Source organism: Epargyreus clarus, unplaced genomic scaffold (genome assembly GCF_041222505.1).
Source record: "Epargyreus clarus isolate Ecla_fem2 unplaced genomic scaffold, WU_Ecla_fem_2.2 ptg000008l, whole genome shotgun sequence".
In the NCBI taxonomy this organism is placed as follows: Eukaryota; Metazoa; Arthropoda; class Insecta; order Lepidoptera; family Hesperiidae; genus Epargyreus; species Epargyreus clarus.
This window is the reverse complement of record NW_027332216.1, coordinates 7013051-7035201: the sequence shown is the minus strand read 5'-3', so window position 1 is coordinate 7035201 and position 22151 is coordinate 7013051. Positions and strand designations below refer to the sequence as shown.

General features: G+C 33.7%; 3 protein-coding genes across 3 annotated transcripts; 1 reads left to right on the top strand and 2 right to left on the bottom strand.

The window, feature by feature from the left end:
- Positions 1-1595: 1595 nt before the first annotated feature.
- On the bottom strand, positions 1596-14421 carry LOC140744291 (uncharacterized). Its single transcript, XM_073075846.1, has 7 exons — positions 14081-14421; positions 13608-13756; positions 11496-11649; positions 9890-10459; positions 7026-7316; positions 5496-5601; positions 1596-5156 (listed from the first exon to the last, which is right to left on the bottom strand). Exons 1-7 carry the CDS (start codon positions 14124-14126, stop codon positions 4991-4993), a joined length of 1482 nt encoding a protein of 493 aa, XP_072931947.1. The 5' UTR covers positions 14127-14421; the 3' UTR covers positions 1596-4990.
- Positions 14422-15827: 1406 nt separating this feature from the next.
- Positions 15828-19921, top strand: LOC140744290 (uncharacterized). The gene is made up of 2 exons (XM_073075845.1): positions 15828-16306; positions 17887-19921. Exons 1-2 carry the CDS (start codon positions 15971-15973, stop codon positions 18157-18159), a joined length of 609 nt encoding a protein of 202 aa, XP_072931946.1. The 5' UTR covers positions 15828-15970; the 3' UTR covers positions 18160-19921.
- Positions 19911-21700, bottom strand: Alg14 (ALG14, UDP-N-acetylglucosaminyltransferase subunit). Its single transcript, XM_073075844.1, has one exon. The coding sequence runs from the start codon at positions 21525-21527 to the stop codon at positions 20790-20792; it is 738 nt and encodes a 245-aa protein (XP_072931945.1). The 5' UTR covers positions 21528-21700; the 3' UTR covers positions 19911-20789.
- Between the last annotated feature and the right edge of the window lie 451 nt (positions 21701-22151).

The window sequence follows — 22151 nt, the reverse complement described above, 5'->3', positions numbered from 1 at the left end:
ACATGATTACTATAGAAAAAATCCATCGAATTTAATACCTGATGTTATTTTATGAACCAAGATAAGAATTTAATTTTATTTTTAATACTGGTGTAACCGCTACGCCTTTCTTCACTTTTACAATTGTTTATTGTGTTTGAACATGTGTATGTCCACAAAAATTTCGTAGATGACATTTCAACTGAATTTATAAGGGTAACCCTAGCATGAACTCTCACCCACCATATCTACTTATTCTATTTAAACTGGGTTTACAGAGGTCAATGACAGACAAACAATTTATTATCAGTTGTACTCAATGTCTTCATAAAAATTGTGTTGGTGAAATCAAATGGTTAGTCGCTTTGTTTCTACGTTATTATCCAATTAACTTAGCTCTAGCTACTAGATTAGGTATCTAACCTACATTATTATTTTCGGTCATTTTATTGTCGTTTCTCTAACCGAATTACCGCTAAGTAAATGGACTGAAAACACCCCCACGCTTGTATTAACTTCGTTACGTATCCTCATTACGTTAATCCATTTAAAAAATAAGCCACCTACGTGGTCAGGTATAATAATGTGATAAATTAGGACTCGCGTTAAGCGATGATTTTGATCTTCAAAACCATGTGGGTTTCTACACTTTCCTTTAAAGCACTTTGAACATTGTAAGTAGAGTTCATATGAAACGTTAACTTTTAGAATACATTGGTGAGAGATATAGAAAGATATGGTGATTGCCTTCGTAGGAGACTATTTGCGACATTTTTGTTGAGATAAATTATTGATATTTTTGATGTACTTTATTTATTCACCTGTGACCACGAATTATCGAGAACTTGAATATGTCGTGTATTCTTCCACACTGTACCTATATAACTCTCTATATGTACTCTCAATGTATTCCCTGCACTCATCTTAGATTACCGATATAAAAAGCCGTCATATGATACATGCGTACATTCACAATAAATAAAGGTTTTTTTATATAATATGGAAGAAGCAGACGAGCATGCAGTCCATGATCGTAAGTGGCTACTGCCGCCCATGGACCGCCTAAGGTCGGCCACAGATGCGCCGCTACCCCTGAGTACTAAGCTGTAACGCCTCGGTAATGTATGTCTTCCTTACCACACCCGTCAAACTAGAACACAGCAACGCTAAACACTGTTGTTACTCGCAGAAATAGGTGTAGCGGTAGTGCCACTGAAGTCGAAGCATAAAGAGTTCTACATCCTTGTAAACTGAACCGAACTGCCCTTATTAAGATACCTTCTTATCTCTTGGCATTTTAACATGTCTGACCACATTATTTACTGTTAATTATGACTCTTTATTTTTATCATTTTTTATACGCATAAAAACTTTTTACATTTTGCTGTCCTGCAAAAACGGAAATGCAAGAATTACAAGCTAGAAACCTTAAATATCCTTCATTGACGTCATTTAAGAAAAAATAAATACTATTTTTGTTCTATTTTATTATTTAACGCAAATGCAATTTGTTTACTTCTACGCCTACGATGATTCTTTCAGCTGTATAATACCAACGTACTTTTATAATATCAACGTACCCTTATTGATTTTATGAAATTAATTAAAACACCAAATTTTAAACAACACTTTAATGCAACTACAATCATACAATCTATACTTCAGAAGCATAACACTAATTAATTTGAACAAATTGTAAATAAGTTTTAAGTTCATTTAGTTATTTAAGAAGTTTGATCTTGGCTTTGCGGGCTCGGCTACATGTATACAAAAATATAATGTTCACAAAATATGGGTGCGTTTATACAGACGTCGATTTTCAAATAAGCGGGCTCAAATACTCTAAGAGTCATTTGGGCACAAAAGGATTGTTTACTTTTTCAAATAATAGGAGTGTATAAAAACTGTCTTCACGCCCAAATGTTCTTTAAGCCCGAGGAATTGAAATATGAATACGACTTAATGTTAGTTAAATAAACATCTCCATAATCGCACCCAATCAGTCAGTTATTCATCCACAGTGAAAGCATAGGTAAGGGTTAGATATATAGAATTCAAAATACGCTTATATGGGCGGTAAAATGGGCACAATTTCCATAGTATTTTACCGATTTCGAAAAGGAGGGGACTCTGTATTCGGCCGTATATATATTTTTTTATAAGCTGCTACAATGAAAGATACAAAATTATAAACGAATCAAACAATTTATATTCTCAAACACAATCGTGAGAATATCCAATCCCATATAAAATTCACACTTTGTACTGTGGATAAATATACACACAAAATTTATTGCTTTATTCATCAAAAGAAAAGACTTAGTTTTAAGCTTCCAATGTACAGAAATGATATCCATTAATACCTATGACTAAATTATAAATACATATAGATCTAATTGAATTAACCTAAAATATCACAAAACATGACTGATCATTTGTAAAATTTTATATTGACGTCAATTAATCATTCTCTCAAACGATTTTTTGTAACAAAACCAATACATTGAAACTCTGTCAATTGATTTTGAAGCTCTAACAAAAAAATCTTACATTTAATTTTCATCGCCACCTTCCTATCGGAAACCAAAACTATACAGATATAATAAAAATATAAAAGCTTACAGGTTTCTCATATAACAAATTGTACATCAATAACAAAATATAATAATAGCTGTAATAAATTATTAATGCTTGCAAGAAAATAGATTTTAGCTGCAACAAGCATTGTATGGGAAATGACATAAATATTGTTGAATATACTCTACTATAAGAAACATCCGTAACTTTCATGTAATACATATTCAAATTTCGAACACTATACAACAGTTAACAGATAAATAATAATAAACCATTTAATATAATGCCAACGTGATTCAGTCTGTTGTAAAGCCTATTTACATTATTTATACTCGTACAATTTTAAAGTAAAGCTTTACATAAGAATTTCCATTCACTCGAAAGAAATATAAAGGTTATTTGATGCTAATATAAAAATAAGATTATAATTTAATTTAACTAATAATATTTAATATTAAGAACCCCCGACGCATTTAAAATCATTCTTTTGTAGTAGTCTTGTTAAAATTTTTATTGAGACTACTTAAATAAATACAATAAAAAAAATAAAAAAATAGACAGGTTTCATATCACTGACCTAATAATAAATGGACGTTAAAAGATCAAATTTGGAAATGCTACAAAACGGAAAGACTGCTACAATGTTGGTCCAGTTGTTGTCTATGAGCGCAACGGAATACAAATTGTCATAAAAAGTGAACTGCAAAAAATATGTAATATAATTTGATCATATTGAATTCAACGTGTTTTTGCGGCGTGGTCGCAATTCAACCAGTACAGTAACTTTCCAAAATGTTTATTGATAAGACAAAAGAGAGACGGTTTTTGCATATAGCATATTTTATCAAGACAACAAAGGTAAACAACCCAATATTTTGTCGTCCATTTCTTATTTCTTCATTTTTTATACATAATATAATAATACCCCTGCTTACATCGGGGGTTTAGATTTTGTAATAGTAGCTGTTGATAAAATCACAATAAGTTTTTAGAAGTTGCCAATTTTCACTGCTAAATAGTAAATGTAAGAAGAAAGCTCAAAACATAATTTACAATAAATATTATTTTTTCAATCGTTTTACTTCTTATAATACGCGACTATACGCACGCACATTTGACACAATAATTAGTAAAATAAATTGCATCTTGTAAATAAAATTATTGATATTAAAATCAGGTGTATAACATGTCCCAGTAAAGATTGTAATTCAAAATTGCAGATGTTGTATACGTTTCTCGCTCACACATTATAGAGAACGAACGAGAGATGAATATAGATTCTACTTTGAAATACAAACTTTATTGAATCCTGTTATATTAATTAACATAGTGTATAATAAGCGAGAAATATACCATTAATTAATCATCGAATTAATTTTACAATATAATACCTTTTCATCTTGGCTTACAATACAGTCTAAAGAATACGAATACTGCATAGAATTAAATTTAATTAAACATATAGTATTCTCAATAAATATCTAATTTTATGAAATTTATAATAATCTATACTCCATAGTCTAATAACAATTACATTTTTTACAAATAATTTGAGAATGGCAATTCTATACAAGTCTATGGAATGCTGGAAGGGTTGCTATAATATTTTTATATTTAATTTTTACTTATAAAAGCTTTTGAGTAGTTTCTGTGTGTTTGCAACTAAGAGTACATGTTTTATAAAGTGATGACCGATTTTAAAAGTATACAAAGAAGAACGGTGTTGTATAAATAAGTATACTCTTTTATTGAAGTGCCTACCATATCGGTCTGAAACGCAATAGGATCCTTGTTCAATTCCCCGAAACATCTAAATGTGGTGTAACACATCTGTGTAACCTGAACGGAATCAAATTTAAATGTTTTAAATTATTTCGAAAAGGGATCGAGTTCTAAGACATATTACAACAGGTTAGGAATCGAATTACTATGTATTAAATCTTAAATTAATTAACAATGTCATGATTATAGCATTAACCGGCTATCATTATAAAACATCAAATCTTAGTTTTTTCAAATTTTGGACCACAGCTCAAATGATACCTATAGACGCCATCATCGCTCGACTCGCGTAATGACAATATAAATTCATATTATTTTCATCAAATTTGTCGTAGTCTCAAGAATAAGTGAATCGTAACAACATGGCACTTGAAAGTATATTTTAGCTTATATTTTTTTAAGTAATTGCTGTAAGCACAGATTGCAAATAGATATATGCACCTATAAAGAACTTCTCATATCGCCATCATGGTCATACTGTTGTTTTGTTACGTATTCATATTGTCGTTATGCACTCATATTGTCGTTATGCGTTCATATTGTCGTTATGCGCTCATAGTGTCGTTACTACAGGTATACATGGCCGTCTTTCGGACTTTAGACCACCCTTGAATACTATGCATAAAACGAACCTTTAGAAAAATATACATCTCTACGACATTGAGTCGTACCTCGTGTCGGACGTTAGCGAGTCGGTGTCGTCTCGGTGTCCGAAGACGAAAGCGTTCCTGAAGCTGTCCCGGAGACGCTCCGTGAACGTCTTGTAGTCGAGATGCACCTGCTGACCGAAGTCAAAGTCGGCTACTTCTATTGTGTACCTGAAAATATTAATACAATTTTATGTAACGTGAGAAATTACTGCCACGATTTTGCATTACTCTCTGGGGTTTAAATGAAAATAGCAAAGAAGCATGTAGTCTAGCTCATGTAGGCAACTGCCGACTAAGGACATTTATTATCTAGCCCTGATAGTTGGAATACGATTTGAGTTCGGCCACAGATTGTTGCTACTCCTAAAAACTAAGTTTGATCTTCTAGTATAAATGTCTTTCCTAATAAGCATGTTATCATTATTAGACCAATATTGCCAAAGTAGGACCACGAAGGATTCTATAATATTTAAATGAATGATGTATAAAAACTATTAAATAACATACCTCGAACGATGTTGGTAATATGCTACCCCAAACACCACTAAGATGACTGCGACGAGGCAAAAGACCACCGGCACCACGATGACTGACAACTGGGCGTGGACCGATGCTGTAACGTACAAATAATTTTGTTAAACTCTGTCCTATATGTTCTTCATCAACCCTGTATTATGTGGCACAAACATAGGTTTCATTCAGGATGTTTTCCTTTACTGTTAAAGCAATTGATTGTTAACACTAGAAGGGACGGCCATTTGCACTACTTTCAAGGGCCACTGCCATAGACTAAAATAAATGTGGCAAAAACTATAAGTTACAAAATAAAGTAGCAGTTTTTGCGACTTTTATCACTACATTTATCGCAATTATAATGCAGTGGCCGTTCTAGTGCTAATACATACATAAAATCGAAATCTCCAGTGCGTGTCCTAGAATTTGGACCCCAATGCCCCCGAAGATACCACTAGACTATCATTGCTTGACTGCCTATCCAGTCTATTAATTCTTTGCGGTTTCATCCGTATTTAACAATAATATTACTCCACTTTATCGCAACTCTTTCTCATCCTACTCCCCTTTTCATTGGCTTCCCGAGAACATGATGGCGAGGGACTACTATATAAAGATATACTACAGAGAAGTCAAATTGGATTTCCTGATTACAGACTCTTATAAATTAAAGCTTTATAGATTTTCTTTGAATAGTAACCTAATTTTAATGTCTGCTAGAGTTATACACAAGTATTTTCCTTATGAACGTTGTCGTAAAAATTAGAACTGTAAAAAGTGTCGTACTAAATACAGATTAGAAGTTAATACAATTTGTTGAAGAATAAAAAAACACCATGTGACACTGATAATGTTGTTTGCAGAGATAAACCATATGATTCATCGACGATTTTACAAGTAAATATATTATTATGTACGGATTATATTACAATAATATATTTGTTATTAGTGTCAGCTATCGAACTACGTAATTGAGCTGGGAGTGTTGCGCATTAAAATAATCATAAAATTATCTTTGAACCTAATAAACTAAATGCCAACTTCAATAGAATCTATACAAATAGATACAAATATATTTTCGGAAAACACACTATTTTTAAAATCTACCTACGTTCTATAAGGCATAATAAAGCTGCACGAAATGTACATTAATTAATAATTTGTAATAATAAATGTACTGTATGAAATAATGTTAAATATGATATTTCTGGGTGTCATGAACAAACACAGACAACTACACATTGCTATGTGATAGAACTTGCGCAATTTGACTAAGGGATATTACAAAAGTAGTATGAAAGCCATGTATTCCCAAAGGACAGGAAAAGTACAAGATAATTACCAACCCAAAAAAATACGACATGATTTAACTCGTATCTAATGATAACAATCAGGACCAAAGGCTTAACTTTCTCTCAAAACAGAACTAGCCGTAACACTCATAGAACTCCCGACAACACCATACATTCCTTAACTTTGATAGTCGATTACAATTCATTTTACAAGACAGCTCAAAACTCATACCTTTATAAATATTAATGGTCGCCCTTGAAACAGTCTTCCCAATCTCATTCTCGATGACAACGACCACCGTGTGTTGATCGCTGTCCGAGAAGTAGTGCACCAATGGGAACGTGTTCGATACTGTCCTGGTCTTCATCGTACAGGTTTCGTTGCCCGTCACATTGTACTGTCCCAATTTGTACATAGCGCAGTAGTCGAATGGAGGCGAGCCGGTGTACTTCACTTGAAGATTCAGGAGTTCGCCGTGCTGTAGCCAGTTCATCCCCGTGATGTTCAAAGTTGATATCGGTTCTGGAAGATATAAATGTATTTTATGTGGTTTTCCGTTTCGTACGGTACCCGGTACATTGTTTTGTTATTGGTGGTTATGACAATTATAGCGGTTTTAATTACTATTTGGTATATCTGAACCATGTCTACTTTACACCTACTTCTACTATTAACAGCAGAGGTAAAGCAGACTTTCGAGATAAGGTAAGGCAGGTTTGATAGACAACTATTACCGAAATTTAGGCCAGAAGGCCTGTAGTAGATCTACCTACACATATACATAGGACTACATTGGAATGTCCCATATCATTAACTTATTATACCTTTCAAACCAGAATATAGCAAGTTTGCGCCGCTGTTGTAAGGCAGACATGGGTGTAGATATAGCGTAGATGCCATCACAATCGTACCACAATGAATTGTATCAATTTTAAGGAAGGTTACACCCATCGTCATTAGCTATACAGTCGCAATACCACGACACAGCCGCGATACATGCGATCACAAAACGTGTTAAAGAATCGCTACAAATCAGTCTTAACTTAGCGATAAACTGTAGGTCAAATAAGTCTCCTACTATATTAGAGATTATTTTACAGATGTTCACATCATAATTATTTATTCTCGGATATCATACGACATACATACATACAAACATACATACATACATACATACATACGACAGACACGATAAAAACAAGAAAATCCACCTGCTTTAAAACACATCACATTGAATATCAGCACAGTTAAATAAATTAAACGCCAAATTAACATATAGGTACACGAGTTTGATAACAATATTCTTGTGCCAATGTTATTTGAAAAAATGTGTTATAGATAATACACGAAACGTCCTTATGAAGTGTCATTAACTTTTAAAATTTTATGAACTGTTTATATGGCGGTCAATTAACGACGAATACATAAATAGATAAACCATTGTATAAACTGTTCAACACATTTATTTAATATGATATTGAATTTGAAAATTTCGACGAACTTATCCATATTGCTATATATTGGGTGCTCGCCGAAATTATCAAAGGATGTAATATTTACAATAATAAAAGCTTATCATTAACCCATTACTGTCCCACTGCTGGGCACGGGTCTCCTCTCAGAATGAGAAGGATTAGGCCATACTGTCCACCGCGCTGGCCAAGTGCGTATTGGTAGACTTCACATACCTTTGAGATTTTTTTATTGATCTCTCAGGTATACATGTTTTCTCGTGATGTTTGCCTTCGCCGTTAAAGCAAGTGATAATTAATATCTAATATGCACATGAATAAAAAATCAGAGGTGCGTGCTTGGGATATGAACCTCAAACCCTTCGATCAAGAGGCCTTAACCTAACAAGAGGATCTTAACCACTACGCTATGACTGCTTTTTTTAAATAATAAAAGCTTACACTCTTTAAACTTGTACTCAGATAACGTAGAAATAGTGGTTCACTAGCATTGGTGGATGTTTTCACCAATAGCTACCTGCTGGGCCTTTTTTTTTTTTTTTTTTTGGTTACGAGGGGGAAACCTTCAAAAGGTACCCTATGCCGTGGGAGCGGCACGGGGTTATGTGGGATTCTTACCGCACTAAAACCCCCCCGGTGGCCGTCCTCGGCGCTGCGTAGAGAACTCCGGGATCTCCAAAGGAACGCAACCGGAGTCCTCTTAGCGCGTTGCCCCATCGGGCTCTGCTCAGGTGAGCTTGACGCTCGCCACACCGTCTGGTGGGCACGACGGTATGCGACCACACATACCGCCGTCCTTCCCGGGGTCACTAGCCGGGCAGTTCGAGCTCCCACTCTTGCCGCCCGCAACCCCGGAAGCCCCTTTTAGTCGCCTCTTACGACAGGCAGGGGATACCGTAGCCCTATTCTGGTCCCGGAACTACAGGGACACCGCGCCGGTGGACGTTATCTACGCCCGCGGCGACTCCTCCTCCGAGCGGGTTCAGCGCGCTCCCTAGCTCGCTCGGCGTCTTCCTTCGCGGACATGACTATGTCGCAGAAGGTGATCATGCCTTCCCAGGCTTCGCTGCGCTGAACCATCGCTCCAACAATGGCGGCTGGAGACAGGTCCGGTCCCACTTTTGACACGAGGATCCGCCGCTGAGACTCCCACGCTGGGCAGTACTGCAGCGTGTGCTGTGCGGAATCCTCGTGGTGCCCGCAATGATGGCACTGGGCAGTCTCCTCCCTCTGTATCCTGTTCAGATACTCACCGAAACAGCCATGTCCGGTGAGTATCTGGGTCAACCTGAAGGTGACACGACCTTTGGCAATGAGCCAAGCACCTGCTGGGCCTACATTAGATTTTATTTAAATTCTCTGTATTCAGCGCGGAACACTCATCATCTAACAATGTATTGCTATATGACTTATAGACACAGACACCTCTAATAATAAGAAGAGAGGCCATAGTCCACCAAACTGCGATTGAATCTACCAAGTGCGATTTGGTGGACTTCATACACTTTTGAATTTCTTCTTGAAAGCTCTCAAACGTTTACTTGCGATGTGGCAAACCTGAGTGTCAAGTAATTGAATTAAATGAATAATAATATTAAACATAATAATTATAAAGTGTCTTACCTCTAACACTAACAGCTTGTTGATAATGTCCATATGTATAACGATCTCCAATAGGAACAATGCTTGAATTGTGGCAAATAAAATCCTTCAGTGCATTCCTATTTTGTCCAGCAATTACACTGGCCATACGTTTCGTGATCGTATGAGTTGTGTTATCCGTGACATTTATTGGTAACACCGTAGGCGGCACTGTACTTGTTGTCGTTGGCTTCGGAGTTGTTGTCGTTGTTGTGGTAGTAGTTGTAGTTGTTGTTGTCGTCGTTGTTGTGGTCGTAGTTGTCGTTGTTGTAATCGGGGGCAACGGTTCGTTATTAGCGACAACCAGAACATCAATGAAATGATCACTCATAACTTCCTGATACGTGTAGTTGAGGGAGAAGTCTGTTGTTTGGTCAATATACATGCAGTCAATGAACCAATATGTGATAATGGTTGATGCATTTTCTTTTAGAAATTGCATTTCATTATCTGGCAACTTTACATAGTGATGGACTGTTTTATTGACTGCGACATAATTATTTGGTCTATCCAAGTTATTCTGATTCAATATAAGATTTCCATTAAGTGAATCTGAAATAAACATAAATTTATGACATAATAACTACTTCCCTTATTATATACGCCCTAACATTGAGAATATAGACAATGTGGTCCAGTTTGGAAAGCGTAGAACCCCGAAATTCGGAAACTTTAAAGGAAAAATATTTATTAATTTAATAATTAACCAGTTACTTTTTCTACTCACTTAATAAGGAAATGTGATAGTAAAATTGGCTCAGGCTATCTTATCATGCTTCCTTTTAAAAGTGGTACAATCCAGTTAATAATAACCATTTACATTTGAATTGTTTTAAATAAGCTATGCACATAGTTCCAATGTTATCTTTAGTAAAAAGAAAGTCTATTGCAAAAATACATAGTAGGTAGTAGTAGGTACATAGATGTAGATTGTAGACATATGAAGGAATAGATACATTTATTAGAAAAACATGAAATGAATACATTTTTTTTTTCAAGTATACATATTATAATTGTGGTTGCCATCTTCACCCCAAGGACACAGATCCAAAATCGAAAAAGAAATCGAAATAATTTATTAAAATTTCTGTCTAGCCTTCAGTTCAACAAGAAATCCTCTGCATTGTTGACAATAAAGTAATAATATTATATAAATGATATATTATTTATTATGCCTTCCTTATTTATATTTTCAATAAAACAGAACATATACACAGCTATACAGAAATAATATATTGTTTATGTAATGAATATAAACAAATAAAATTAATGACAATATTATTCCGTGTAGTAAGAAATGAGGAAAATGAAATGAGGAAAAAGGGATTTGTAAGTATCTATACAAATAAATAAACTTTGTCTGACTAAATGTTTCAGATAATCTTCAAAAAAACTGAACCAATTTTAACGGGACTCACTTGCAACTGGCTGATATAAAGAATAACTAAGTTTTTTAGGCAAAGAAATAGAGTTCCGTGCAAATACTAAAAAAACCCACAAAATCTCCAAAGTATTTACACTTTTAAACATGTGTGAAACCATGGGGTATAACTTATATGAAATGAATAATGATTTTATAAATTCTTACCTGTTAGTTTAAAGACAGTACTAGATGTATTTACCAAGTACCAGAATCCACTGAAACTTTTCATCAGATTCACCTTGACAGTGTAATCTCGGGCATCATATAAGTCCCTCGGATATTCCACTGTCCATTGGGAGGTGTTGGACGATCTGATGAACTAAAAAAGAACAGACTGTAACTGTTTTGTTCCATACAAAACCTGTCCTGTAAAATTTTATCTATTTAAATATTTTACGTAAAGTTTTCAAAGTATATGTAACATTAGAGAACTATATTATTTAATAATTATTATGATGTTACAATGATCGACCATTCAATCAATCATGAATATCTCTATTTATCCCATCTATATCTATCAACCCCAGCATTAGTTTTATCTTTGGTTGACCACTAGTGAGAGGGCCAAGTCAGAACACCTCCGATAGTAATGTCTCCCTTACCAAAACCAGCAGTGCTCGTTTATCAATGCACAGGCATTCAGTTATAGCCTAGATAAACGTAGAGATCCAGCAATGCTTCCGAAGTTTAATGGCAAATTGTTGTACTACTTTTGAACTTCACCTTGGCTGCTATATGATAGCTTGCAATAATAAATTGCTTTGGGAGGATGATTCACATCCCTTCAGGATACGAGCTGGATTTAAAATCCATTCATGATTCATAATTTCTTGGTAACATAACTACTTCATGTACAACATTTATATTGTTTTTATATTGATAACCTCTACAAAACCTACACTACAATAAAAAATATTACATAGTATTCAAAGAAATAATGTCAGCGTTGAACATATAATTATACTTCCGTATATGTAATTATGTAAGTTAACTAGTCCAAGATTTCTATCTGTTCAAGTGTCTGTAAACTTTCACTACACCTAACTTATCAACTTACAGATCATGACTTTAGTTTTTATCATTTTATTTTTGTGCACACAAAAAATACAACATGATATTAACAGAAGTTCTGTTATTGCGTGATATCCAGTTATTTTATATCTTCTTTGGTAATTACCAATTATAAACAAGTACATAACTATAGTAAAATTATAAATTAGTATGTACCAAAATTATAATAAAAATCATGCATCTCTCCTTTCACTTATAAATATAGAGAATAAAAATAAATGAAATAGTTATAAAGTAGTGAAATTATTGTAATTTGAAATGTATATTATTTAATGATACATTGAATGTTTTATTGAATAATTCATTCATATCAATCAGTGTGCACTAGAGTTGAGTAGCTCGCGAGTGAGTGATATAAAAGATATATATCTTCACCAAAGAGCTAATCACTCATCAACTCCGACGAATTTGCATTATATCTTTATATCCGCGTCACATGGTTGAGTTCATAGGTCCATACGATTTCGGATATAAGATCTTCTTCAACTCAACAGTTTTATACTCGCTCGCGAGTGAGTTATGACTTTATGAGTCAAATGAGCGACTGACTGAGAGAGTCTGATTTGAGTAAAATGCATTACGTATTAAACACTACATTAAAATCTTTTTTCTTTGCTAAGAATATGAAAACAGGGATAAACAAATAGTGTTGCCTGTGAAATTCATATATAATTTGCCAGTTTTGTATTAATTATAGGAATCAAAAATGTTGTCAAAACATTTTGATCTGATTCTCTGATATACTGATATAAAATGTCGCTTATATCTTTACAGAGCTACTGAGCTAAAGTGAGTTAATGAGCTAAAAGAGTGATATATATCACTGAGTTGAAAAGATATATCTCTCTCTCTTTTCACTTCAGTGATATATATTGCGCACCTCTAGTGTGCACTAAATCAGTTTTGAAAATTGATACAGATATGTAACATGGTTTATCAATAAAAACCAAGTACTTAACCATACTACCATGGAAACCATTATAAGTCTACCACATATGACAATAAATATATGAAATGAGGGAGCCTAAAGTATTCTAGGATTTTGTTGGAATATTTTACAGTAGTATCTCTACTTAATTATATTCCCTACAATGCAGAATGCAGCATCATTACTGATTATTGATAAACAGGTGGTGATAATGCCACTACAGTGGATAACCAAATGTATATTTCAAATAATACCTCAATAATAAATGATTTCAATACCTCAGCACTGTGTTGTGGCTGTGCATCATCCCAATACACAAACTTGAGATTTTCTCCAGAGTACCCTGATACTGTTGCTGTGAATGTGACATTTGAGCCGCGCACTGCTGGCCCGTTGTTATGGACCGTCAACTTCAACGCAAACACAGCTGCAATGAAACGTAATATATATAATATCACTTTTAACTTTTCATGCACTTAAGAGTATATTATATAGCAATATATTATGGAATATGGAACAAATAGTTTAATAATCACTTTGTTTTACTCAATAATCATATTTATTATCATATTATTATTCTTATCTATAAATTTTCAAATACGCAAATTAGTAGTGAGAAATTTGGTAAGTAAACACTTATTTGAACTATGAAGGTTTATAACATCAATAAGTTGCGTATTACCAATAGTGTACGATCTTTTAGATGCATAACATATTCAAATTAAATATATACGCACAAATTAATTCTTACCTGTTTCTAAAAGAAATAGTAATAACAAAAGAAATACCCGAGCCATGTCGGAATAAATGTCGAAACGCAACTTATTACTGTATTCCTCACACCAAAATTACAAAATTACTTTCGAATAAGTTCCACGAGTCATTCAGGGGCAGTTATTATTTGTACATGTAATCTATTAAGGAAATCAAAGGATTTCTAACGTAAAACCAAATCAAAACATCAATAAATAAACCTTTTGCGTCACCAAATCAAATCTACATTCACAATTCACGCTTTTCACAGTCTAAATCTCATCTCATGTCGGATCGGACAATTTTATTTTACTTGGTGGATTGGATTCCGACGAATTGACAATTTAAATGTCAAATTAAAGTGATGTATTCCACAGATATTCAATAACTATTAAACAATCGTCCGATATCGGAAGGTGTGTTAAATTTGCGAAATACAATGAAAATAAAGAAAATATTTTATATTTGTGAATTTAGGTTATCCAATACGATAATAAAATGACCCTATTTGGTAATCAGGTATATGTAACAACAGGATAAATAATAAATAATTATTTATCCGAGTATCGGGCTGTCAATAATTAGGGCGAGCGAAGCGAGTGGTTCTGGTTCTGGATCAAAGGTAGCTTTGCTCTATGAAGAGGTCTTCTGACGAAAGGTAGATTTAATAATTTATTGTTAATTAATAAGTGACCACATCATCCTTGATATAGGATCTTAAACTGAATATACCATTCACGATACGCGAGCCCTTATAAAGCTGCGCTTTTTGCTAGTATTAAAAAAATCAAAAGCTTTCTTCTTACTTCAAATTAGTTATTTAGTAAAAAATGAAAGTGTAATTTATAATAAGATTAGACGTCCGCAAGTTCATTATTTATTTATTAGGTATTTTCATTTCATAGCCCACCAATGGTATTACATATTTCTTGCCTGAATGTCAAACCTATTTGCCTATTTTAATACGCTTTTATTTAATCTGTAGACCATAAAGCATACAGCATAAAAAATATATTTGTAGAGAATGCTAGTCTACATGTCTATGACTCTATGGGAGGAAAAAGCATAAGCAAGCAAGCTAGCGGTGGGTCGTTGAAGTTTTTTCGGTCAACGAAACGTCAACGTTAATTTCCATTGATCAACTAGTTGATCAACTAGTTAATTTCGTCAACGAGTTAACGTGTTACTAATTTCAACTTGCATCAATAATAAACGGTTTTTAACTATGCTGCAACGATCAACGCTTCTCTACTGAAGTGCGGTAAATGTTATTTTAGAAACAATTTGACGTAGTGCGTGTTATTAAATATCAATATCAAGAATTGATAATTATAATTATTTATAAGGAAATAATTCGATATGTTCTACATAATTGGAGTTTAAATTATGCTATTATACCGACAATCAAGCTCGCCTGCTACTCGTATATTATAAAAAAAAATTAACGTAAGTTTAATTCTAAACAAAATACAATTTTACGTTGAAAATAACGAAACGTTCCGTTTAACGTCGTTGACGTAACGTTGATTCGTTGAACGGTTGATTTAACTTGTTCGTTGATTCAACGACCACCGTTACAAAATCCAATTTACGTTGAAAATAACGAAACGTTCCGTTCAACGTCGTTGACGTATTTAACTAGTTAATTTCTATTGGGTTAACGTTGATTCGTTGAAAGTGAATCAACGGTTGATTTAACTAGTTCGTTGATTCAACGACCACCGCTAAAGCAAGCGAAGTGCGAACGCAAAGCAGAAGGAAACTGATTCTTGTATTTTTATTCAGTTTGGTTTTTTTCGCGCAAGGAATTTAACACTTGAAATATGTTATACACATTTTGAATTTGTCGACTTTAATGTGCCTGAATTTTTAAACTTATATTTAAAAAATGTCTACAGTGTTCGATTATCCTTTCGTTCGACAACATTTGCATCGGCTACGACATCGTGATTTTGATTTGGATGAAGATCAGAGATTTGGTCGATGCGACTGTACGAGTTACTCATATTTCGTCCTTTCGATGGTGCTGTTTTCTGTGGGTACTGTTATAACTGTCCTCGCCTTGGGAGATGCTGATGGTTACATACTTAGTAATTTGGGACACATGTGGCTGGTGGGACCCATATTTATATGTTCCGGGATGATGGTTGCCGTGAAAAGTATGTTGTACTTGCGAAGAAAAAGTGTGATACAAATGCTTCTGCACCAGCGTGCGATAATCAGAGTAAGTAATGCGATCGCCTATTATTTCATGCGCTCATTTCAGCATACCTTGTAATTTGTCGTGCATTTATTGCGTGCAAATTGATTGAGTCAATAGAAAGCTGTAACATATAACTGTTATATTGCTGCACGTCGTCTTTTCGGTTAACATTAATTCGCTGTGTACAGAGAAATAAACTGTAACCTTAACCCAGTAATGGACTTATCGCAAACAAATGTTTTTCGTGCACATACAAAAAGTTTATCTGCTCAATTGTATTATACAATGTTGAAGGTGAAAAGTATTATGAGACAGCTTCGACCCATTTAAACACTCGCAAAATGTTGGCAGTATGAATTATTATCCTTATTAAATGTAAGTAAATATGGTAACAAAATGAAATGTAGATTTACTACAAACATATCCTTATGGAATATTGTCTCACAAGAATTAAACAGGCCAAAATACTGGGCAGCATAGTAGAATATGTTTCACTTCCATCCCAGGCATGGCACACAGCCCATGTTTTTATATCATCATGGAATAGAGTATTAAGCCTTTCATTACACTGTGTAATCTAATATGTTATTGTTTGCATCTGTTACATAGCACCATAACAAATAAAAGTGGTAAGATCCTTTATTATATAAATACTGCAAGAATGCTGTATCATAGTAAAAGTATAATAAAAGCCATTTAGTTTTAGCCATTTCCGTGTTACCATAAAAAATCTTCATAATTAGCAATTTTGTTTTACTTAATTATTCGCTTTATTTAGGATTGGTTACAGATACCATGCTATGGGTGGTAGTGGTTATGATTTATTTACATGGGTACATAACTTTTAGTCAAACAAAGCAAAAATTTTGTAGTACCTATAGAACAGATGTAAAAAAAACTCATGGGAATTAATTTGTATAATATTGCTGTGAATCAGCTGCATAATATTTTGTTGTTTCCTTGTTGCAACTTTCCTTAAACAGTGACATACAGTAAGGAATGTTTCCAAATAAAGTGTTCAGAGCATTTCCTCAACAATGATTAGTGGTACACTTGTTATTTATATATTTAAGTTGTACTAATGGTAATAATTCTCTTATATGGATAAAGTTTTGATGTAAACAGGACTGCAGTATAGCTGAAAATGGCCTGGCAATATAACTAGTTATAATTACATACAAGACAAGCAATACAAAAACACTTATACTTATTTACTGGAATTGTTAAGCAAGGTCAAGCTCTGATAAATGACTGGATGTCAAAGTTCACTTAAGCCTGTTATTAAGAATCAGTCTATGTAATGTTTTGCCTACCTCAGATCGAAATTTTATACTACTAAGCAGAAAATCTTGGATAGATTGAGGATTAATAATAGGAGTTAATCATTTATACACCTAAACACAATATAAGCAATGAATAAGTGTAATCTAAATGATGAATTTAGGTTTCTGTTTCTGGGTCTGGGTGTTTGTGTATTTGTCTCTGTGTGTGTCCATGGCACCCACGATACAGGGAATCCTAGTGTGGGGCTGTGAGTGTAGAAAGTGTTTACAAAGTACTATTAAGCTGTAATTCTAAATGCTTATTATATATTTTTTCAGGACATGGCAACAGTACAAGCAGAGCAAGCTTATGGTGGTCAAGTGCCCCGAACAGCTTCTAGCGCAACATTACCTCCCTCCTATGACGCCTTAATATCAAGTGCAGCTACTAGTAAGCCCCAACCGTCCAGTTCAGAACCACCACCTCCCACTTACGATGAAGCGATGCATCTTATTGACGACGAAAAGTACTGCCTTAACAAAGATGAGAGCCCGAAACAAGAAACAAGTAGCCAAACACCCCACACCATTCTCGGTAGCAATAAGCCCTGAATTTGTTATGCACTTTAAACTAGTTGTTCATCTAGCTTCGTAAGAAAACTTAAATCTTCCTTTGTACTTATAATTTTATATACTTAGTCAACTATACATATAGTATATATAGTATAGTGTTCTCAAATGTGCCTAAAATATTGACTTATTGGCAATATTGTTACTAGGGTGTCATTAATTTACAAATATCCATAAGAAATTTAAGATAGGCTCTAAAATGTATTTATTAGTTTTGAAAACAATATGTCCCATACAATTTGCCCATATTGGCAAACTGTCCTTCTGTTACTTATAAGGATCTTGAATGCACTAGTGGTAAGTTATTTTAAGTTGTAATATTAATACTAAGGCTATATTTATATGTATGTATGAGTTTTGCTTCCCTTGTGTGACCTGCCATTGTTGCGAAAAGTTAAACCTCCACTTTTCCATATAACTTTGAAATTATGCTGTCTGTAAACATTTTCTTTCTTGACTTATTGTTATATTGATCTTGAATTACAGAAGCGTAAAATTCAAACAATGTTTACCTATTACTACTTTTTGTGTTATCGTTGTATGCAAGGTTGCCACTGATGACTGTTAATTTACATAATTATTGACAAATAATTGTATTTTACGTTTTTTGTAATGAGTAATGACCAATTTTTAAATTTCACAAAAATAGCAAGCATCGGAGATTGTAGCGTTTCTGATATTAAATTTCTTTGAAAGGAAGTGGCATTTTTGTAGAACGTTTGAAAATAACTCACTAAAAAGTTCAGGAATTCAGGAACATTGTGTGCATCTAAAAGTGAAGCTATGTTTACTATTGTACCAACTGTGATTTATATAGTGCCTCATCTCATATTCTGGATTAAGGATAATATCAGATACAGGTGTGGTAATGGGTTAAGAGATTTTTGAATAATTTATTTTCTCCCCACTGTATTTATTCATTACAACTTTCAATAATTGTTGCTCATATTATAAATTTCAAAAATGTTTCATTATAAAGAGTAATTTTATTTTAACAGCTATGTGAAATTCATTTGTTCAACTGAAAGTTAAGGTTTTTGTAGTGTAATTGTAAACTACAGTGCATTTTGTATACTATTTAAGTTTAAATGCTATGATTTTTAGGCTCACTACTCATTGGTTCTATTGCTTGAGAAACTGGTAGCTTTAGCTATTAAGTAGTCAGCTTAGCTTAGCGATTATGTAGTAGCCTATGTATCTATATTGACACAAACTGACCGTTGGTAGATTTTTTAAATAAAATCAAACTTGTGCCTTTCATGCCAGTACAACTTAAGCAACTTGTAAGTAGGCTAAGTGACAGGATGGTATAGTATCGAGTAGCTGTGCAACAATTACTCGAGCGATAGTACTAAATGGGTAATCTGCCTCAATATTGGACTTATATTATTCTTAGTGAAGTGATTTTGTATTCAAAAACGAATTTTGTAAAAGTGGCTTAAGTATTGTGAGTTATTATAAATTCCGAAATGGCCATTGCTGTCTAATCTTTGTTATTAAGCCTATTTGTGTTATGTATAAATAAATTTTATTTCGCTTGACGAAAATAAGTCAATCTTCATAGATCCTTTAAGTGTATCTTAAAGTGATCTTATCTTGCACTTAAATGATGAAGACTGAAGCATTTACACAATAAATTGTTGGCAATTTATATACTGAACAATACATTTATTGTATATAGAATAATGTTGATCTGAGGATGTTACTTCGGGAAATTGAAGAATACATCTATATATTTATAACATTGATTGTTTTATTAGTTTTCCACTACATAACATACAGACATTCAAACTCTAAGTCTTTGTTTCCTACTGTTGATACAATAATGAGAGTAGCCCATTGACAATAAATTAATAATAATATCATAAATAGGGAATAAAATATTTGCTTAACATACTAATATAATATATAGACACCAAAATACTACAATGAAACAGTCATTTCATATAATAAAAACATCAATACATCCAAAAATTTTCTCAATCTCAATTTTGAATTTTCATACAATTCTTTGGCTCGAACTAGTTTCAACTACACACAATATCATAAACAGATAAGGTTATTAGTTACTAAGTCTTTACTTTCCACTTTAAGTATCTATGCTCTACAGATATATATCCTATCACCTATTCCTTGTTTACCCTAAGGGCCAGGGCTCCTGACATACGAGAGGCCCAAAAAATGAAGATATTCTCTTACTCGACATGCTTAGATTTATGTTTAACATTGAAATGTTAATCATCGATCACTTCTTAGATTGAATCAACATGTGTTACATCTACCCCCAAAATTCTTGTGCATCCGGGGGCCCCACATTCCCTTCCTTCAGCAGGCCCTGCCTACCAAGTAGATATGTTAATAAGAATAGCGAAACTACGAAGAATATTAATAATGTAATCATAGAAGTATTTGCTTCTCATACAAGCATAATATAGATAGACATCGAAATACCATAATGGTACAGTTATTTCATATTAAGAGTAACATCAAAAATGCTAATTTTTTTTTAGTTTTCAGTAAATGCCATAGTTTAAATTTTCATGAAATCCTTTGACTTTGCCATTAATCCAGTGGTTGTGGTAATCGGGTAGATAAAATTTTCCTTCAGTTCCTTAAGTAAGCCTTCCGTAGTATTGAGCTCTCAAGCAATTAGCTTTCAATTGCGGCCATTGGACTACAAATATATCAGCGACGAATTGTAAAATAGAACCAGTCAGTGACAGGGTCCTCACCCGGCATACGCTTTCAACAAAGACAATTCGGCATTTTAACATGAACAGGCATCGGAACAAAAATGCTGTGAGGCATACGGGAATGCAAGTTCCTGGACCGTTACATAGGATGGCATCAGGTTTAAATTTGAAAATAAGAGGAATCGCGCTCAGAAATGACCGTATAGTGCTGAAGATGGAAGAAAAGTAGGACTGCTTCACATTCCTGCTTCTTGGAATTTTGGCAATCGCGTAGTCCTTAGATCCATTCTCAAACTCGCAGACTCGTGCCTCACTGGTGTAGTCGTCGTCAGCAATCACGTAGAGCCGGGGTCGATACTTAGTCGCGTTCAAGTGTTTCACCAGTTCTATCATCTCCGTCGTATGTCCGCCGGACCCGATGCAAATGATGATTTTAAATGTAGTCAAGGTAGATGAAAATTCTTGTGTTGTCATTACTCGGAAGCTTAGATATATAGCGCGCACCAGTAACAGCAATGCAGCGATTGCGAACAAGGCGCTCGTCATTCCCATCCATGATGGAACGTAGTACACGGGCTCACATAAATTATCAGAAGAGGAAAATAACAAATTTACGAAATATTCATAAGAATACATAGCTTTTGTGTCACTATTCATTCAAACCGAGAAATATAAGATTTAATGCATTTCGCCCTTTTCAACCGGCCCGTTGATGGCGTCGATGTGAGTACTCGGCAATCCACCGCAAATCAATAATAAAATCAATCAATAAAACAAAAACAAATATTATTTTGTTTTAATCCTTCGTTCCGTAGCTATGGATTCTTGCTTTTTGGTCTAAATTCCAAGGACTACATAATATACATTATACAAACAGTAGGTATAGTAATATTAGTAACCTGTACAGATTATAAGCAAGCAAGAAAGATGGGACTTCGTACCCACGGGCCTCTCATATGCCGCGTCTTCGGGATTATTAAATAATATTATACTATAATGAGACAACATTATAATAAGTATACATTAGTTAAAAAAAACTTTTTTCAGTAAAATTAAACAATGTTTTAGGTACTTAATGGCAAGGTTATTGGGCATTTAAGCCAAAGGGTATAGTAACCTATATAGGAAGGCACCGCAGACTTTAAATTTCTTTAAAAAATATATAAAAATAGGTTAAAAAAATAAAACTATATTTACATAATACAGGCTTACTGAACTAATAATAAGTGATTTAAAATAATGAAATAAAAATGTGCATATTCCCTATTATCCTATATAGGT